This window comes from Typha angustifolia, chromosome 11, assembly GCF_048772165.1.
Source record: "Typha angustifolia cultivar Huaian chromosome 11, ASM4877216v1, whole genome shotgun sequence".
Taxonomy (NCBI): Eukaryota; Viridiplantae; Streptophyta; class Magnoliopsida; order Poales; family Typhaceae; genus Typha; species Typha angustifolia.
In genome coordinates this window covers 9,863,623-9,884,077 of record NC_133249.1, presented here as the reverse complement: position 1 = coordinate 9,884,077, position 20,455 = coordinate 9,863,623, and the positions used below count along the sequence as shown (strand labels likewise).

At 38.7% G+C, this 20,455-nt stretch overlaps 2 protein-coding genes across 11 annotated transcripts in view; one reads left to right on the top strand and one right to left on the bottom strand.

The window, feature by feature from the left end:
- LOC140770842 (light-mediated development protein DET1) overlaps positions 1–6,222 on the top strand; it is a 59,699-nt gene extending 53,477 nt beyond the window's left edge. For 8 of the 10 annotated variants that reach the window (XM_073112140.1, XM_073112145.1, XM_073112141.1 and 5 more), the window contains 2 exons: positions 4,146–4,245; positions 5,674–6,222. In XM_073112140.1, coding sequence (XP_072968241.1) covers positions 4,146–4,245; positions 5,674–5,810 — 237 coding nt within the window. In that variant the 3' untranslated portion in view covers positions 5,811–6,222. The remainder of the gene's footprint in view (positions 1–4,145; positions 4,246–5,673) is intronic. The other 2 variants (XR_012106066.1, XR_012106067.1) reach the window with 1 other exon arrangement.
- A 5,482-nt stretch (positions 6,223–11,704) lies between these two features.
- LOC140769906 (phospholipase A(1) DAD1, chloroplastic) lies at positions 11,705–12,736 on the bottom strand. Its single transcript, XM_073110802.1, has one exon. It carries the CDS (start codon positions 12,734–12,736, stop codon positions 11,705–11,707), a length of 1,032 nt encoding a protein of 343 aa, XP_072966903.1.
- Between the last annotated feature and the right edge of the window lie 7,719 nt (positions 12,737–20,455).

Below are 20,455 nucleotides of genomic sequence, written 5' to 3'. Positions count from 1 at the left end.
ACCCACATCCAAGCCTCCATCTCCTACATCATCACCACGCCGAACGCCATCACCAAGCCGCCCCACACCACCATCGCCTCCATCTTCATCCCTAGTCTCTTCTCTTCATTCCATTCCCCTCACACCCTAGAACACCTTAGCCACTCTCTGAACCATTTGCAACTCCACCTTTAGCCTTCTAACCTGAGATCACCTCCACCCACCTCCAATGCCACCACCGGAACTTTTTTGATATTAGACCTAGCTAAAGTCCGAATGTGGGAAGGGCATGAATATCAAAATCAAAGATCTGAAGGTTATGGAGCGAGCCTAACTGGTTTTGTAATTTTCCATTATCGGACGAATATCTGGCTAATATTCTCCGGCAACTATCCAAACTATGTTCTTGCTCCCGAGCTTGAATCAGTAGCCGAGATTGGTTCATAACACATAATACTAAAATATGACAAGGTCTATTTTTCCTTGTGTTTTCTACAGGTTTTTGATTTGACTAAATCCAATAGAAATTGGTTATTTGGTCAGTTAGATTCGACTAAATCCAACTTCATATGCAACCTGTACACTAATACAATAATACATAAAAAAATGTGCCCTTTTCCCAGTTATTCACACATGGCCCTTTGCCTTTTATTTTAAATCAACAAAACTTTCTTTATCGATGTCAACTCTTGTGGATTTGAGAAGGGCTATCGACGATTGACAAGAAACTAACAAAGATTGGGCAGCTATCAATATTTAGCAATGTGTTATGACCCATTCTCGGAGGGTCAATCTAGTTGTAGATTATCCGATCCATGCAATCCTAGGAGAATATTAAGCAAATATTTTTCTGATGCTAGACGATTATGAAAACAGTTGTATTCGGCTCATAACTTCCCAATCTACGTTTTTCATATGTGGACCCTTCTTCAATTCGAATTCTATTTGTTGTCATCTAATTGAGATTGTTGTGGACAATTGACTAGAGGCTATGGTGGTGAGGTTGGATGGTGTTGGTGGTAGCTGGCGGTGAGATGGTTGTGGCATAGTATTGCTGATGGGGCATAGTGATGAAGGTATGTCTTCACCGTGGTCTTTTATGAGCTTAGTGAGGGTGGCTTGAAAGTCTTTATAATCAGAAGGCTCGAATCGAATGCATATGGCCTCCACGAACTCATCCCAATACCGGGATGGTTAGGCTTGGTAAGAGGCTTGGTACCACCTAATGGTCGCCTCATCTAGATGGAAAGAGACCAATAGGGCCTTCTAGGCCTCTAGAGTGTGTTGGTCTTAAAAAAATTATTTTGCTCGATAAACTCAATCAAGTGGATCTTTTCCATTAAATTGTGGGAAGCTAAGGCGGATGGTTCCTCCGTGGATTCCAGCTTCAGCTTCATCCTTTGGGTCTTCCATCCTCTATAGTTCTCCATGGCAGCCCTAGGGGGAAGACATTAGGGGTTCGGTTATTCAAGTTCCACCCAAACATCAACATCTTCAAAGTGGGGAACCTCCAGCGCTCAATTGCAGTGAATTGCTAGGACTGGTTCAATTCACCTTTTGGGGTAGCTAGCAGTGGGTTTCGCAGACAGGTGTCGAGATATCCTCCATGATCTTCTTCATACTCTGGACCAAATGGTGGTGGATGGATCACTATAAAATAGTGCTCTCATGAGGAACTGTTTTTTCTTTTTTTACTGTAGGTCTAGGGTCAATAGCCCTAGCCGTTGGTGATCTACCTCTTGTATCTTCAAGATGCCTTTTAGAAAAGACAGGAGAGCTGCTGTAGATGTCCAGCAACGTCTCTTGGATGACAGCAAATTTGTGTGGCATATATAACACTTAGCTGACCCGTTGGAGGAGTTTGGACTTGCTGTGGTAGTGAGGGCGGTGCAAATAGAGACCACGCCTCCATGCCTACCATGGGGTCCACAGCCTGCGACATCTCTCCTTGACTTCTTGCTGCCATGCCTCTAGTCATTGTCGTAATGTCCGAGGAATGCTGGCTCTAATATCAATTGTTATGGCCCATTCTCAGAGGTCAATCTAGTGAAATTGCAAATTATTCGGTTTGTACAGTCGTTAGAAAATATTCATCAAATATTCTTTCAATATCAAAAAATTACGAAACTAGTTGAATTTATTTTGTAACTTCTTGATTTATGTTTTTCATATTTGGACCCTTCTCCAGTTCGGACTCTATCTGTTGTCAAATCAGGATTTAATCGGGACCGTTGTGGATAATTGGCCGGAGGCTATGGTGGTGAGAATATAATGTGTTGATGGTGAGATGGTTGTGGTGTGGTTGGTGTGGTATTGCTGATGGGGCATGGTGGTGAAGGTCGCTAGTTAGAACAGAGTGGGGAAGGGGGATAGTGTAGACGACCCTAAGGGATCTAGGGGGATTATCGGACGAGAGGGGAGGAAGGCTAGACGGTGGCCAAGGTGGTGGTGGCTAGGGTTTGAGGGAAATGCTAGGGTTTGAGAGGAGCAAGAGAGGGAGGTAGGACATGAACTTAATCAGTCAATTCTTCGATTTATGCCTAACCTAGTTGCATTCAATAATATTAAAGGAAGCTAACAGACTTACTAACTAGATAATTAAACAAGACCTAACCAAATAATTAAACAACTTAAGTCATAACAAGCTGAAATAAAAATCGACTAAGCTATAGGATAACTAACTCGACTAGGCAAGTCCAATACCCTCTGATGTGATTTGACTTAACTCAGTTCACATTACAATGAGTATAGTTTATCAATATCATTCGACTAGCTTCTTTTAGTGCCAACTATATGGATTACAGGATAAAGTACATGATAAGGATAAACTGATATGAGAAAGCTTGGGAAAGGGATACAGTTTGCTAAAGATACACAGGAAAACATGCACACATAGACATAGACATGTAATTTTACTTTTAGGACGAATGATACTTAAAGGAAGTATCCATGATATACAGCATATCTGCAACACTGTTGGTTATGAACTAGTAGCCGTAGGCAACTATCTCTAGATAGTTACTGCCACCTTCATTGTTCCAAGCCTGTGCACATATACTAGCCACATTTTAATGTGGTAATAGGTACTGTTGCGACTCATGGGAAAGGTCATAGAATTTAAGTCTGATGAAATGATTTCTTGAAATTAAATTCCATGTAGTCAACCCCTCAATTTCCAGAGAGGACTAGCATTCCTGTTGTTTGGGAATCTTTAATGAGGTATTAGCCAATTATACATTGCAAACAGTAGTCATATGTACATAAGTCAGTACTGACAATTGGGTAGATCAACCAAAGTACAAGTTAGGTAGGACTTAATTAGTTTCAATTGAACTTGCATACCCAATAACTTGGAAGTGTTAGTACGGTGATTGCTATATTAACTTTCTTCTTAGCAAAGAAGCTAATTTAACCTAGGTAACATAAATGTCAATGTAGGATATACTATATTAGATATGATGGTTGTAATTATTTCATGAATATGTATCAAATAAGTGTAGTGTGCTTTTCAAAATAAAGAAGAATTAAAATGCCTTTTGGGTACTTCTAAGATAAACCTTAGATACTATTTTGAGTAAAGAGGTTATGGTACTTATCAGTTAGGGATATATATGAAAATTGGTTATACTGAAGGAGAGCACTACCTTTCATTTCCTGTTAGATTGGGATGGTTCTTCATTATAAAGTTGCCTTTGATGTTATTGGTGAGGCATGATTTATGGATTTGAGGATCAAATTAGAACGTCTTTGCCATAAATAAGATAAATCCTCTAGGAAATCTTTTTTAAGAACATTTAAATTCTTTTAATAAATTAATTGTATACGATTTCATGTATATCACATGTTATTGGAAAAAATGTATCAAGCATATGAAATATATATATATATATATATATATATGTTAGCATATGATGTCCTGCAAATGCTCCTCCCTAGATCCTATTGGATCCCCATGCATTACTGTTATCCTATTTCTTTCCCCTGATTCGCTAACTTGTTTGTGATCTTTATTGATAACCTTTTTCATGCTTGTCTTCTTGAAGAGTCCTTTTTTGGTTTTGTTATTGGTCTTGTAACAATGCAATTAACTTTATCTAAGGAATTGAGAGATGTTCTTATATCATTATCTGCCTTTACTCGATATTGATTGTTTTGTGCTTTTCTAGCTGATTTCAGCAACAGATCGGCATAGGCACTCCACTGAACATCCGATAAAATTCATCTCCAGGAGGCAACCAAACGTACTCAAGTTTAAGATAAAACCAGGTAAATCTCAAACACTAAATTGAAATTTGGAAATATTAAGAAAGCTGGTCACTGCAGCCTTAGGAATGGGACTTGGGTGATTTCAGACTTGTATCAATGGACCCACTCATTTACCCCCAAATAGCATGGTAATGCAACATTGCATTGCTAGGAAAATGATGCTTATGGCATTGGCAATCAAAATTGAGGCATTAGAAGGATCTTACACTTAAGACACATTTGATGCTCCAGATACCATCACACCTTACCTCATAGGATAGTTTACACACCTTTGATTTCCTCAAATGTTTTGAGGCTCTTCTCCAACTAAGGATACGAGATAATAGAGTCAGCACTTAGCACGAGCTGTGCTATTAGCACAATACCATGCTGAGGTGTGCCAAGCTGGCACTACCTTGTGTCGACATGTGCCATTCGGCATGGGTTTTTGTTTTTGTTTTTTTTGTTTTTTTGTTTTTTTGTTTTATACTTTAAAAACTAATTTGAAGTTTACAAATGATAGATTTAGTTCAATTTTGCTAGATTTATTATTTGTAAAGGTTTTTCTAAATAGATCTAGCATTTTTATACTACATTTATAAAATAATACTCTTTAAAATATAGGAATCAAAGGGAAATTTTGATTTCCCCCAAAATTTTCCATAAATTTAAAAAAAAATCCAAAATTAATATGTCAAATTTATTCAAATTGGATTAAAATCGGTATATGAATATATTTAACTCCATATGAGTTGATTTCAACTCAAATTCTATAATTTTTAGCTAAAATTTTAGAATTATTAGATTTCCCCTGATTTAAATCCCAAATTTCAAAAAATCCAAAATTAATATCTCAAATTCATTTAAAGTGGGTCAAAATTAATATAGGAATTATTATATTAACTATGATCAACTAGGTTTTAGTATTAATTATTAAACTATTGTCAATTAATTAATATTATGTGTTGAATCATATTTCTAATGTAGACTTAAATATATATATTTAACTAAACGTATGTATAAAAACTCTAGAAAATATATTAGACACATGCCACTAACATGTGTAGGCGTGCCAAATTGGCATGGCAAGTGCCTTCGGCATGGCCGTCCTTGGCTCCAAATGCTATTACTTACTACTTTCTTAACTATTGTAATGCTTATAAGCATTTCAATCTTACTTAATTGTCCTTTAATTTAGGGGTGCTCCCAAGATGGTCTATCATCTGCTTTCCTTCTTTATATATGCCTGTATTGTCTTCCCAGAATGATTTGACAAAATATCATCTCCATGTTTTTGTGTTTGATAAATATATTCATGGACTTGCTTTTATTAGGTTGCTCCTTTCTACACTAGCTTATTAGTTGATTATAGCTTTAATTAAAGTTCACATATTTCTGCCGAATGAAATGATTCTTTGGTTGCAACTGAGATTTGAATCTCTGCTATAGGTCCTGAGACTGGTGGTTTAGATGGCAGGGCAAAGAGAATCTCGTCATTTTTGTTCCATCCTTTTTTACCATTTGCTCTTTCCATCCAGCAGACTTATATGCATCCAACTGTTGTTAATATCCATTTCCGGGGATAAAAGAGTATGTTGATCGTATGCTGTCTTACTTTTTAGAGAGCTGATTGTATTCAATCTTGTAACAGTATATGAGGGAACAGAGCATCACTGGTTAGTGTTGCATAGGTCGCACAAGTATAGAGAAGTATTGTTGGCCTTTTTACAAAATTACAAGGTTTTGCATTTGGGTATTTACGTTGGCAAATTATCTTTAAATATCTAGGATGAATACGGCGATGTGTATGTCCCGTGGTCTATCCCACTTAAACAAAAGTTTCCGCTTGGCATGATAACAATGTTGTTCCCTTCTCTGAAAACTTTTGCCTCCTGTCTGCGTTGATGTTTGTAAGTTACCGAGTTTTGCTTTTGGTTATGTGCTCACAATTTTGTTATGGAGGAATTAAATGGCAAGGAACGAGTATCTTTTTATTTATTTCTGTTTTATATATATTTTACAGGTGGTCAACGATTTTCCAAGTGTGGTAAATTAGTGGCGGAAACATCATAAGCGATCAAATTATGATAATCAACCTTGTAATTTTTCATAGTCTATTTAATTTCAATCCACTTCTTGATATTTTTCCAATCAGCTATAAACTCCATCTATGTATTTCTATATATTTGCCTAACATAAAACTTAAACTAGAAGGATACTATCTCTTGGTAAATTCACAATACAATCAGTCCTCTTCGTCAATTACATCAGTTACCATGTTCAGCTGCCTGGCTAAAAGAAGATAAAAGCTATAACATTCTAGCGCTCTGAGAAACACTTGTTATCCAAATATCTCATGAGTGTGCCTAGTGGGGCCACTTTGGCATTTGCTCCCTCCTATTCCAAACCAGAGGTTAGCCCATCATCTTTTGGCCCATTTCATATCCAAGAGGTGGGAGCAGTGGCTTATATGCTGGACTTGATCTGAGACACCTCGAGTTCACCCGGTCTTCCATGTGCTTAGCTTGAGAGCGCGGGTTGGACTAGTTCAATTGGTAGCAACAACATTGCCCTAGTCGGAGTCCGAGGAGGTTGAGCCCACACTGGAGAAGGTCTTAGTAAGAAAAAGCGTCAAATTTGATTGACGGTCGGTTGCAAAGGTTAGGTGAGTTGGATGAATCAAACTTTGGATCAAGCAACATGGGAGCCTAAAGCAATGATGATGGACCATTTCTCGGATGTCACATCTTGAGAACAAGGTGAGCAGAAACATGGTAGAATGATGTGATCCAGATTAGACTGAATTGCCTTGTGCACAGCTCATGACTTGAGTCACTTATCTAGTTAAAGAGTTAATTCAACACATATGTTTAATTTTTTCCAACTTCTGTAGTTAACACAATCTATTGGTAAACTTGATGTGGTCTAATTAATAATTGTGGTTTGGGTTTGTTGGTTAACCTCTAATATAAATTGTGGAGCACAGGTTCAGTCATGCTTGGAACAAATTAATCAATTCCTTTATCTACTTCTTCCCTCTTGACCTAACTCCCACCACCCCCTCCTCCTCCTTTTAATCCTTAGCCACAAGGGCCACCACGCCGTCGGCTATCCTTCCCTTTCCTTCGTCGGCTCTCCCCATTCTCCTATGGCACCAACCACTTTATCAAGTGCAAACCCTACCTAGAAGCACCTATGTAACACCTAGGAATAAAAAAATTTATCATCGGCCATGGTGTAGGAGAGGTGGATGGAGTGCACCTAGTGGTGTAGAAGAGGTGGATGCTCTCCTTATTGGGCTTCAAGCCTTTTAGTAAAGGGGGGAAATCTCCATGGCTGTCGGCCATGGAGTGCATCTCGTCGGCCACCTCAATCGATGGGTACGTTGCTCCCACTCCTTCCATTGAAGACATTAGAATGATCTTCAAAACCCCCTCCACCTTGGGCTTGAGCTGGTGCTCTCTCCTTTGCTGCTGAGCTTGAGTTCCTCCTCTTTTCCCTTTTCTTTCCTCTCTTTCCGATAGCCATCCTCCATTGGGAGATGAGCATTGTCATCGTTCCCCCTAGCCTCGAGGCTAGGCTGACAGCATCAACGGTCATTGGCTGCAACTTTGCCTCTTTCCTTTATCTCCTTCCCTTAGAAGGAGATGATGACGGAGGTGGTTGCGGGTTGGACCGCAGCTCACAAAATCCCCTTGTTCTATTGGATTGGGCCCGAGCCCAATCTAATACCCCTCTTGGGCACCAGTAGTAAGCTGGGCTAGGCCTAAAGCCCAGCCTAGGCTTGTGGGTGATGTTTTGGTGTGATAAGCCTTATTTTCCTACTTTTACCTTATTAATTAGCCTAACTGCCTCCCTAAGAATAAATTCTTATTAGCTAAATAGTATAAATTTTAGGATATTATGGAACTCAATCTTAGGAAACTCTTGACTCATGTAGAATTTGAATTCTACCCAGATAACCCCTTTTAAATAATATTGAGTGATATGGTGAATATGGTAGAATTAATGTAGAGACCAAATCTATTTACTTGGACCTAGGAGCTAAACCTAAATTATATAATAAAGCAATTAATTTTATTAATTTGCTAATCTTACATATTGCTTTACTTGCATGAATTATTAGACGTGATACTACACAAAGAGGATCTCCAGATTCAGGAGGAGTCGACTAGTTGAGGAGAACTAGAGTATTGTGAATACCTCCAGGCGAGTAGATTTTATGTGTATAGAAAATTGCAATTGTTTGATAGTATACTCTTCATGATGTTACAATATGATATTGCTAGTGTATACATTTAGTGTAACTATTGTATATCTTTGCATGAAACACTCTTGTATATATATTTGTGATAAATAGAGATCATAATGACTATGACATAACTTATATATTAACAAATACTGCATCACTTGCACCTATCATTAGCTAGTCAAATTTTGGCTAGGTAGTGCTCTCTACTCACTCAACCTGGGGTTAAGAATGGAGTGTATCGTATAATATTTATACTATTAGCGGCTTATACCTAAGGTTATTAGCCTGAGTGGTATTCAAGTAATTACACTACTTCGTTAGAACTAGATTATAATGATAGTAGGAATATGACTATGAGGTGAGAATATATCTCTAGCGGTACCCAACGATGTAGAGTCATAATGTCCACCGATGAGCTAAAGGGTCTTGACTATTTCACTGTGGGCTGTGATGATTTTAGAGAGAGAGCGATATAGGCTTGACTGGGGTCCTTAGTCTAATAACTACAGACAACCGATCACATACAGCGTTGCTATACATGTTTGGGTGACATTATTATTAGATATATATATATATCACACAATACATGAGATGATCAGTGAGCATGTGTTTGTGATGTAATAGATAGTTCTTGGAGCATATGTGAAATGTGTGGTGGATGGCTCGATGAGCATATGATGATAATTCATGATTAAGACTATTTGGGAGCATATGATATCTAACCTATAACTCTATGTGAATATGACGAAAACTATTATTTGAGACTTATGCAAACATGTGAATGCTAATGATTTAGATTGTGTATGAGTAAGAGATTTGTATTATAACTTTATATATGTGTAAGTTTATCTTGATATAATTAAGAGTTGACATATTCAAGGATAGTACTTTGTAGTCCCTATAGTTTGCATTTATTAAGTAATTCATTTTAAATTGGATATGCTTATTTTATTGTTAGTAATTACGGGCATACATTAGAATATACAGTTGTGATTACATTGTTATAAATTATGTAGATTCTACTTACTAGGCCATGTGCTCACCACCTCTTGGTAGAATTATTTCAGAGCTAGAAGAAGCGGACGCGGGCGGGTAGTGAGAAGTTGCTGTCTTTACTTCACATTAAAGTTTATATACTTGTTTGTTACATTAAGCCCTTGTGAAGGTATTATGATTTGAGATGTATTTTTGAAGGCTTGTTGTGGCCTATGTAACTTATATCAGAACTTATATTTTTGCTTGGGAATATTTATTGTATAGAACCTTTATTTTATGTATCTTATAGAAACATATTACTAGCATGTCACATGATGCACCACATGGGGGATTTACCCACATAGTAAATACATGTATTTGGAGGTTTGTGTGTTTCAACCCATGTCCAAGCCTCCATCTCCACCATCATCACCACGTTAAAACACCACCATCTCTTCCATATCCATTCCCAATCTTTCATCTTCATTCCACCACCCTCACTCACCCTAAAACACATTAGCCACCCTATAGCACCATCATGTTTTGAAATCTCCTACCTACAACTCCACCTTTAACCCTCTAACCCAAGATCACCTCCACTAGCTACCAACACCACCACCAAAATTTGTCATTATAAAACTTAGCTACAGTCCGAATTTGAGAAAGGCATGAATATTAAAATTGTAGACATAAGGTTATGAAATGAACCTATTTAGTTTTGTAATTTTCCAGCTTCGAATAAATATTTGATAAATATTATCCACCGATTGCGTAGATATGTTTTTGCACCTGAGCTTGAGTCGGTAACTAAGATTGGGCTATAACACAACCCTAAGGGACTAGAAGGAAGCAAGGTGGCTGCCAAAGGTAGGCGGTGGCTAAGGTTTGAAGGAGTTAGGGTGGGCATGAGAGAGATGAGAAGATAGAAGGGCTTAATCAATCAATTCATCAATAATCCTAATCTGGTTGCCCTCCATATATTTAAAGGAGGCTAGCTGACTTAACCCAACTGGCTAATCAAATGACTTAACCAATACAAGTTGAAATAGTAAATGATTAAATTGAAATACAAGCTAAAATAATTGACTCGACCCGGCGAGTCCAATATCCTGTGAAGTGATCCGATCTAACTCAGATCACATCATCTAGCTTTCTCGGCTAGGACTTAATTCAATCAACATACCACTTGGTTTAGATTGAACCAAACCTGGACTAAGTCATGGTAAAATCAAATAATATAAATATGAAATGCAAGTAAATATGGACTCGGATTAGGTTTGAAACTCAACATCTTTATAAGATGATGAATAATTTATCATTTTTAACAATAATTTACTTAGTTGTTCATTTGTGTGGAAAAAAATAGAATCCTCTCTCTAGTAAAGTACTAAACTTTTCAACTTTTTACTTTAATAGAAAACAGTGATAAAATCAACATTTTAATTAGAAGATAAGATGTTAGGCTCATCTATAAGTAAACTTAACAACGTTTTACTCACATCTAAAGTAAAACGTACCCCTTTAAGCCCCGTTAACTTGTGGAATTCAACTAATTCTAAAAGAAGTATTCTGATTTTTAAGACTAGAAGAGGAGAGCTAACTAGTATAAATTATTCTATTATTTAGTTGAATTTTAGTAGAAAGAGTAATAATTACATTTTGTGTGATGAAAAATTGATAACAAAATAATAAAGAATAAAAAATTTATATTGAGAATTGGATGCAAAGTAGTAGTAGTTATTAAATGTTGTCTAATTTAATAGTAAAATAATAATTTCAGATTTTTATTAAACTAAATTTTAAAAATTGTATAAAATAAGAGGAGATCATAGAATGATGAATAAGTATATCAAAATAATCTAATTATTATTTAGTTACTATACTATAATAAGGAGGCTTATTTTAATATAAGACTTATTCCAGAAAAATATTACTTTTATTCCACAAATAAACCAGAGCTTTACGTATTACATTTAAGATTCGGTCTATTTTGGTAATAAAATTTGGAAGATGGCAAATTTGTAAGTCACAAATATGAAACACGAAAATAATTGAAGTATATTCAATACCCTCTGTGACGCGTCCGGCTTCGTACGAACTAATCACTTTGCCAGATCAAAACAAGGTATCGCTTTTCTTCTTTTCTTCTTTTCTTCTTTTCTTCTTTTCTTCTCTTCGTAGTATCCTAATATCACTCTATACAGCGGCTTTTTTGGATGTACAGAACGACACTGGACCACTATAGGGATTACGTCAGAACGCTGACGAATTGAAAGTACACGTGGCACTAAGCTGGCTCACGAGGTTGAGGTACACATTGAGATCATGAGAGGCAACCACATTGGTTGTTCGTCCTCTGCTGCTGAGACGAAGCTCGCGGCCAATGTCGGCGTACGCCCAACCCATCTTGGACAGCAGCCAGATCGGGATGATGACTCCTTCCGCCTCATCAGGATGGTCTTGGTCGACGACGAATCCGGGGACTTTAGTTACGATGTCGTGGGTGTTAACAATGCGGAGCACCTTGCCCCCGAGTTCCTCCAATCGGCGGCAGAAACTGGCGTTCCCGATACGGGGTCCACCGAACGACACGACAGTGACCATGGGCGCGTCTCGGAATGTCTCTGTGATATCATACGCCGTGAGCACCGCAAGAGCGGCGCCGAGGCTGTGTCCTGTCACCGTCAGGCTGAAAGGCTCATCGCTACCTTTGTACGTTGCCAGGATCCTGCCGACCTCGTCGCGCACCTGGTCGCGGAGGCTGCAGTACGCCGTACTGGAAGAGGTGAACAGGCTCCAAAACCCACACTCCACCATTGGATCAGTCTGGGAGGAGCACGACGCCGCTGAGGGTAGATGAATGAGAGTAGCACGGAGATTCTCGAGCCACTCGAGGCAGGTGGAGGTGCCGCGGTACGCGATGATGACGTCGAGACGTCCCAGACGCGCAATCTCCTCCTTGTCCGTACAGACGGCAACGTACCCGATCCAGCTCGAGCGGCGGGAGAGCCAAGAGGGACCTACATGAGCCCATTTAGGTAGGAAGCAGCCCGAGGTTGCATAGAGCTGGCGCGTGACGCGGTATCCAGTGTCGGGAAGGCCAGAGCGGCCTAGGAGGTAATCCTTTGGAAAGCGGCAGGTTGCATACGAAGTTGAAGAGGGGTCAAAATCGAAGCAGGTGTAAGCAGCCTTGACGAACTCCCCGTAGCGGATGATTTCGGACCGAAGTATGTCATCCAGCGGGTCGAGGAGGCCATCCCAGTTGTTAGCTCCCTGATATTTCATCCACTGCTTTCCTATCCTCACAGCGGATGGACGGCTGGTGGGTGAGGGCCGAGATAAAGAGCCCATTATTTGGGGAGCTGTGCGGGAGCAGAGACCACCCAAAGGAGCAAGCTTCATTTTTTTTTTATTTAATTTAGATTTAGCAGTCACAGTAGCAGCTCCAGCATATTGTGTTGCGAGTTGTTGAGCATTAGATTTATAGGTGTGTGTTTGTTGGGGTTGGGGCGCCGGAGGAGCGGGGGGGGGGGGGGGGGGGGATGGCGGAGCAAGAGAGAGAGAGAGAGAACTTGGTGGGGGGTAGCTGCTTTGATTGAAGAATGATAGTGAACGCAGACCTGATAAATAACTGAGAATCAAGGAAGAGAGCGGTGGCACCGAAATCAGAGTTTAACGTAGCTCGAATATGGAAGGATGATATTCGCGCGCCGAAACCATAGGATTGGTGAGGAAAGCGTGGGACACGTGCACATGAGGCCTTCTCGCTCTTATTATTAAGCCAACGATGGGATTACGGCTTGACTGGATTGTTTTTTTATTTTTTCCTTTTGTCTTTTGAGTTGACTTAATCAAGCCAACGACTGCCTTTTGCACCAGAAGCACTTTGAAATTTTCGAAATAAGACTATTTTTACAGAAATCTATTAATTGATCTGTAAAAATCAGTAACATATTCCCCCTTCACGAGAATCCGAATGATATATTTGCGGAGGAAGGTGGCATTGCCTGATTTTGAGTGGAACGAGAGAGGTATTTTCCATTTAGTGATGACTCAATTTTCAAGACACCTCATTGAAATGGTACCAAAAAATGATATGTCTATACAGTGTAAAGAAAAGAGTAGCAAATATTTGTACTATATCTTTTTATAATGGGCGATTTGTACGAAAAATATTGGGTTATTTTGGGGCATTTACATAAAAAAAATGTTAATATTTCAAAATAGTAAGATTAATCTTTTGTGCAATCTTCGTTTATGAACCGGCCTAATCCGATCCGCAACGATTCTGAAGCTTAGATCCTAACTTGATAGCTCTCCAATGGCTATATGGATGCTAGGGTTAGTTTGTGGTGTAAAGAGGAAGAAATTATTATGGAAGAGAGAGGTTAGAGGCTAGAAGAAGCCAACAAAAGACTTAGACAGTGAAAGAGGGAGATGGGAAAGAGTGCCAATGGCTAGAATCAAGAGAGAAGGAGATGAGGCTAAAGCCAATTCCAATCCAGATAATCTCAATTAGAATTTCCTCCACGTATATATAGACACCCTAAGAACTCTTTAATTAACATAAAAACACTCCAAACAATTCTAATAATCCCTAACTTAACTCACACTTACGCAGCGGTACATTCGAACGCACCCGATTGCGTTCGAAAGCGAAATTTTCGTTCTCTGTCAATGCGAACATAATGCAGGCATTCGAACGGCCCCGTTTGAACACGGTCCTTGCGTTGGAACGCATCCTGGCAAAAATTAATTTTATTGCTTCTATATATTCAACTAGATAAATAGGCTTATTCCTATAAATCCAATGTCACGCGTAGAGCCAATATGGATCGAATCGTTTCATCTTCTATATAAATTATGTGTATTTTAATATTAAAAAAATACATTTAGTTAGAAAATAAAATATTATCTACAAAGTTTTATTAAATAAAAATAGACGTACTTAGTTTCTAAAAGCCCATTTTGCAATTACCAAACTTAATATCTTTTTGGTGCAAATGCCTTTTTTCATCCCTCTACCAATTTCATTCTATATATTAATACAGATTTACCCACTTTACAGATAAAATGTTTGTAATTCACTTTTACTGCAACGTTAAATTTTTTCTTTGTCATTTCTTATTTATTGTACTTTTTTCCTTGGTAAAAAGGATACCTATTTTGGTATCACTATGGAGGGATTCAAAGGTCTTCTGCACTTCTTTATTCTTTCCCCGGCAGTTAATAAATAATAACACTCTAACAAATATGCCTCAATACTAGCTGACAGTATCACGCATGTTAGCTAAAGAGGGTGTTAGCGGAAAATTTGTGGATAAATACACTTATATCGAGTCGTACAATAAGATTATGTATGCAATCAAGACACATTACTAAAAGGACAAAACAAAGCTAGCAAATAAGTCGGACTTTAATTTGGAAAATAAGCTTGTTCTTTCATCAAACAACTTGATTTGATTTGCTGTGTGCATTTGTTTACATATTAATTTTAAGCAATAGATATAGATTATTTGAGATCTATATGTCCATCAATACTTCATCTTTAAGCTCTATCTATGATGATTGGTCTTATTAAGATAATTATATAGTTTTATGTTCTTCCTTTTTATCCACTAACGATTCTGATGTTATTTTCAAAAGAACAAGCTGAGGAAAAATGATGAGAGCAGCATATAGTTAAGCCACTTATAATATCTTGTTTAAAGAATATTACAAACCAAATTTGGACCAATCTAAACATAAGAAGATTATAAATATTTAAGCGGTGGTAGCATCACGAGATAGGGTTCTAATGGCTTAGGTTTCACATCAACCGAATGTCTAGATAGAAAAATATAATTAAAATAGTAAAGCAAGATCAGAACAAGGCAAAATAGTAAATATTTTACATTGCGGTGGTTGTTGGAGGGTGGCGGACGACTAAGGGTGCTGGTGGATAGTCGTAAGGTAGGGTGCTGCTGGAGGAAGGTGGTGGCTATGGTTTGAAAGTGTTGGAGGTTCTACGGTTATGATCTACTTCTAGAAAGGTAAAGATTATTTAATGGCTATGATAAAAGATAAGGACGATAAGTAATGTAAGGTAAATAAATTTAACTTAACTCAATATTCATTCTATTCAATTCCATGCCTAAACAAAAAAACCCCAGCCCCTTTATATAGAAAGGTTGGGTACAATGAATTTTACTCAAACTAGCTGAAAGGCTTATACGACTTGAATTAGGGCTTGTCTTAGACTAATCCTAAAAGCTTATACAACTCAAACTAGGACTTGTTTTAGAGGCTTACATGACTTAATTGAACTTGCTTTACTAGCTTATATGACTTAACTAGATTTGCCTTAAGTGCTTATATAAGAGATAAACATGACTTAGCTAAATCAGTTTTTCTTATCTTTCTCGGAATTATCCTTCATTGCCATAGATAGAATTCGAATCTAGAAAAACCTTGAATACAGAAGTTGTAGATCAAGACGTCTTCGATTTTCTTCAAGTGGTTTCATAATATTTGGTTGTCTGTGGAATATTCTTCAAATATTTTTTCAAAACTGCGTAGAGATGAATTAGTTAACTAAGAAATTCTAACATAATAAGACTCTAATTAAAACAAATAAGAAGATAAGATAACTCGACTCAATCTATTGAGTCCAATCTCTCCTTGATGTGATCTGATCTGATTTAATTTGCATGAGAGAATTACAAATTGAAGAGACAAACTTGAAGTTAATAGACAATAAAAGAACTTGAAAACTGAGTCAGAGAGAGATGGGCAACATGCCAGCAGATTGGTCAATTATGTGAAGCAACTTAAAGAAAGTGAAATTCTAGGGATTAGGAAGAAATAAAACAAGTAGATCCAAAATTTTGAAAACATAGCAAAAGCTAAGACCATTTTTTAATGTGAAAAGCATCCCTTACGGTAGAGAAAAAAACTACAATTTTGATCACACATGGATTAATTTTTTAATGTGAAAAGCATCCCTTAGTGGGCATTGTTATGGTCACCTTTGGAGATGATGAATTTTTATTTGATTTGATAATTTGGACAGAAGTCAACACGGAACTTGAGAAGGTAACTGGGATCGATCCAACCATTGGAACAATCTAAGATTTAGATATGTTGTTACGATTTGAGTTAGGAATCTAATGCAACCACAATCTTATTGATCGGATACGTAGATCAAAAGTTATGTAGTAAACAATGACTTAAGGTCAAGAGGTAGCGGGGTGGACATGGAATATGTGGTTAGAGTTATGGGAGATGATTATGGTATGGTGGATGGATTAGTGCTTTAAATTAGATAAGGTGGGAGAAGGGTATGGTTGATCGCTAGAGAGAGCAGGGAGAAGTGACGGAGGATTAACCTCGGCCGTAGACGAGAATTCGAGTTGGACTCCAAGGGGGAAGGAGGGAGAAGATGACTTAAGCCTAGATGAAAACAAGTCCGAATCAATAATGGAAAGAGCTGCTTTTCCATATATTTGGAGGTTAGCCAATCATCCAAAAACATTAACAAATCCTATTATAACTCAACTTACCCGTCACGCGTTCGAACGAACCGCAATAGCATTTGAACGGCCAAAACCAGTTCTTTGTATATGCGAACGCGAATCAGGCATTTGAACGCACTTGCCAAAAACTATGTTATTTTCCTAAAATATAAATAAAAATTGATACAAATTGAAGCAGTTTAATCATATCCACTATGCGGCTAAATCAAGAACCACAACAATCCACCATGCTTCCCTCACCTTATCCTCCAGGTGCCAAGTGAGAAAAACAGTCCATCTAGTCATCCTTCATCTTTCACGTCCCCTAGTTGGTGATCCGTCCAAGCCACTCCACTTGAACCTCCTTCCACTCTAGTAGTAATCCCTTCGGCTCCTCAAAGAGGATTGAAAACTCCCGTGGTAGACAAGCAAAATCATCAGCTATACCTACCTAGTGTGTCTCCTTAGGCTCGGTAAGAGCAAACTACATCAAATATGCCTGGTGAGTGATGCTCAATAAGGCTTGAAGTGGCTGTAAGATTGCTCTCCGATGCGGTCGAATACCATCAAGCCGCACTCTCCTATCATTGTGCTTAAAGGTAAGGCACATTTCATCAAAATCAAAAGTGACTAGCCCTAAGCTCTGCAGCCATTATGTTCTCCCAACACAATGTCTGCTCCCTGGAGTGTAATCGGATACAAGTCCATGACAAAGCAATGCTCTTGGACTCGCACCTGAATATCACTGCAAATACAGTTAGCTTGAAGCATCGACCCATCTCTAAAGGTGACATCCAAACCTACTATTGGTTCAAAAGTGAGCCCAATCTTTTGAACTAGCCACTCATCTAGAAAGTTGTGCGTACTCCACGTGTCAATAAGGATACGCATGATATGGTTCCTAATGATGCCATCCACCTGATCGTCGACAATGTCTTGGCTCCTAAGTAAGCATGTAACAAGTTGCCTATTCGTATTTCTGCCGAGTCTAACTTTTTCTTGGTCACTAGCTGTTGCTCATTCTCGTGTTGTTCGCCAATAGCTACCTCATCCTTGGGCACGCCCTCCTTTATCTCTCTATCAATAAGAGCATCACTAAACTGATTTGTCACGCGCAACGATATCTCGGGGTGAACTTCTCGTCGCACCTGAAGCATAACCCCTTAGCCTTTCGCTTTTCCACCTAGGTAGGTGTGAGAGTCCGTACATCATCCCTAGGAGCTGTTCTCACATCATTGGGCATGCGAAAAGGTGGCCATTTTCCAGCTACATGCAGGTAATCCAAGCCATCAAATGCATGCGTCGACTTTGGTTGTAGCTTGCTACTCCATGGTTGCCTCATGTGCCCTCTAATGCTTAATGTTTATCTTTCATAAGTAAGGTGTCCTCCATTGCTTGCCCTAGGTTTAGAGGTCGGCATATACATCAACCTGAATTTTTTCCCTCGATCTAGCAATAAAGGTGGCTTTGAGTTGTCGGTCCGTCAAAGGTGGTACACAACGACTAGACACACATTTGAACTCTTCTTAGTAAGCCCTCACCATTAAAATCCTCGTACCCCGACAATCCAAACCAAATGTAGATCAAATGGTAAAACTCCGCCCAAGTTGCTATTTCTCTATGCATCGTCGCCGAGCAATACCACCGCATTGCTGCGTCCTCCAAATGAAAAGATGCAAGAAGCACCTTTTTATCTTCTTTGATGCCAATAGAAGTCAAAAAAATTGCTTGACGTGGTAAAGCCAATCCAGCGGATCGATCACCTCCTCTAAATTTGAGGAATTCCAACAACACCGTTCGCCTGCAAATACTAGTATCATAGTTTGGATTGAAGTGAGCTGCAGCCCTAATTGGGGGAGGATGCTCCTTAGGCCATTCCCTCTCTTGATGGCATCCTCTTATTGTTGCCGTGATGTTATTTTTCTTCTTCCCTCTCTCGATGGCATCCTCTTATTGTTGCCATGATGTTATTTTCTTCTTCCCTCTCAATCAAGGATCATCATATTCTTCGTTGACAAATTGCACAAGTCAATGAGGCTCATCTTTCCTCAGTTCGGGCATGGTCTTCCTCCATGGTCCTTGGTCAATTGGTAGAACCAACATGGGGGGATCAGAGGTGGAAGACCTAGGAACCTCCGGTCCTCGACTTGGCTGCAACAACCTGGCGTTTTGTTGCATGATAGTTTGATTCAAGGTTCTGATAGTTTGGGCAAAGATGGTGGGGAAAGTATGTCCCAAAGCTTCAATGGACCTTGATAGCATCTCTATGTTTAGATCCATGTAGGAGGATGGAGGAGGCAACATTGCATGTACTTGGTCCTCTTGCCATTTGGTGGGCAGTGTGTGGAGGTGTAGAGTTCCTCTCTTCCACTCTCGTGGATGTCTCCCCTTCTTCTCTTCTTTGAGCCGTCATGGATCAACTAGTTGACGTCATTGTTGATGTGTGTCAAGGAAGGCTGGCTCTGATACCAACTTGTTATAGTCACCTTTGGAGAAGATAGATTTCTATCAGATTTGATAATACCAACAAAACTCAATATAAAACTTGCGAAGGTAAATAGGATCGATCCAACCGTTGGAACAATCTAAAATAATAACATATCATTCCTTTATGAGTTAGGATCCGATGAAATTAGAATCTCAATGATCGTGTGAGCAGATCGAAAATTATATAGGAAACAATGATTGAAGGTTAGGAGGTAGTGGGATGGACGTGGATTATGTGGTTAGGGTTATAGGATATGATTATGGGCATGGTGGATGGGTTAGTGTTTTGAACTAGATGAGATGGAGAAAGGAGCTTCTAGGTCGCTAGTCGGTAGAGAGAGGAGGGAGAAGCAAAGGAGGATTAACCTCGGCCGTAGATGAAAACTCAGTTTAGATTCCAAGGGGAAGGAAGGAGGGAGAAGTTATCTCAAGCCTAGATGAAATATACAAGCTCCAATGATCAATACTCCAATAGGCTGTTTTTTCACATATTTGGTGTTATGAACCAACTAGAGAAGATCTGCAACAAGGGAGTGTAGGCTTCAATTAGGGTGAATGATTGATAGATGGAGAGGGTGGAAGGAGGGATGATGGCAGTGGTGATGGTGAGGAAGATGAAGGGCAGCAATGGTAATGATGAAAGGAGATTAATATACTTCTATTCCTAGGTTAACTTACTCTTACTCCTAAAATAAACTCAAGGCTAGAAGGCTAAAATAATTTCTCAATGCTTGGATGCTTAATAAAGGAGCCTAACCCCTCTATATATAGAGGTCAGGTATAATGAGTCCCATTAGGACTAGCCCTAAAGGCTGACATAACTCGAATTAAGATTTGTCTTAAAGATTTACATGACTTAGTTGGACTTGCCTTAAAGGATTTACTTGACTTAGCTAGACTTGCTTTAAGGGTTGTAATGACTTATTTGGATTTACCATAATAGCTCACATGACTAACTTGCCTAAAAGGCTTACATCATGAAATAATTAAAGGATAAATAGACTCGATCAATCGAGCCCAATGT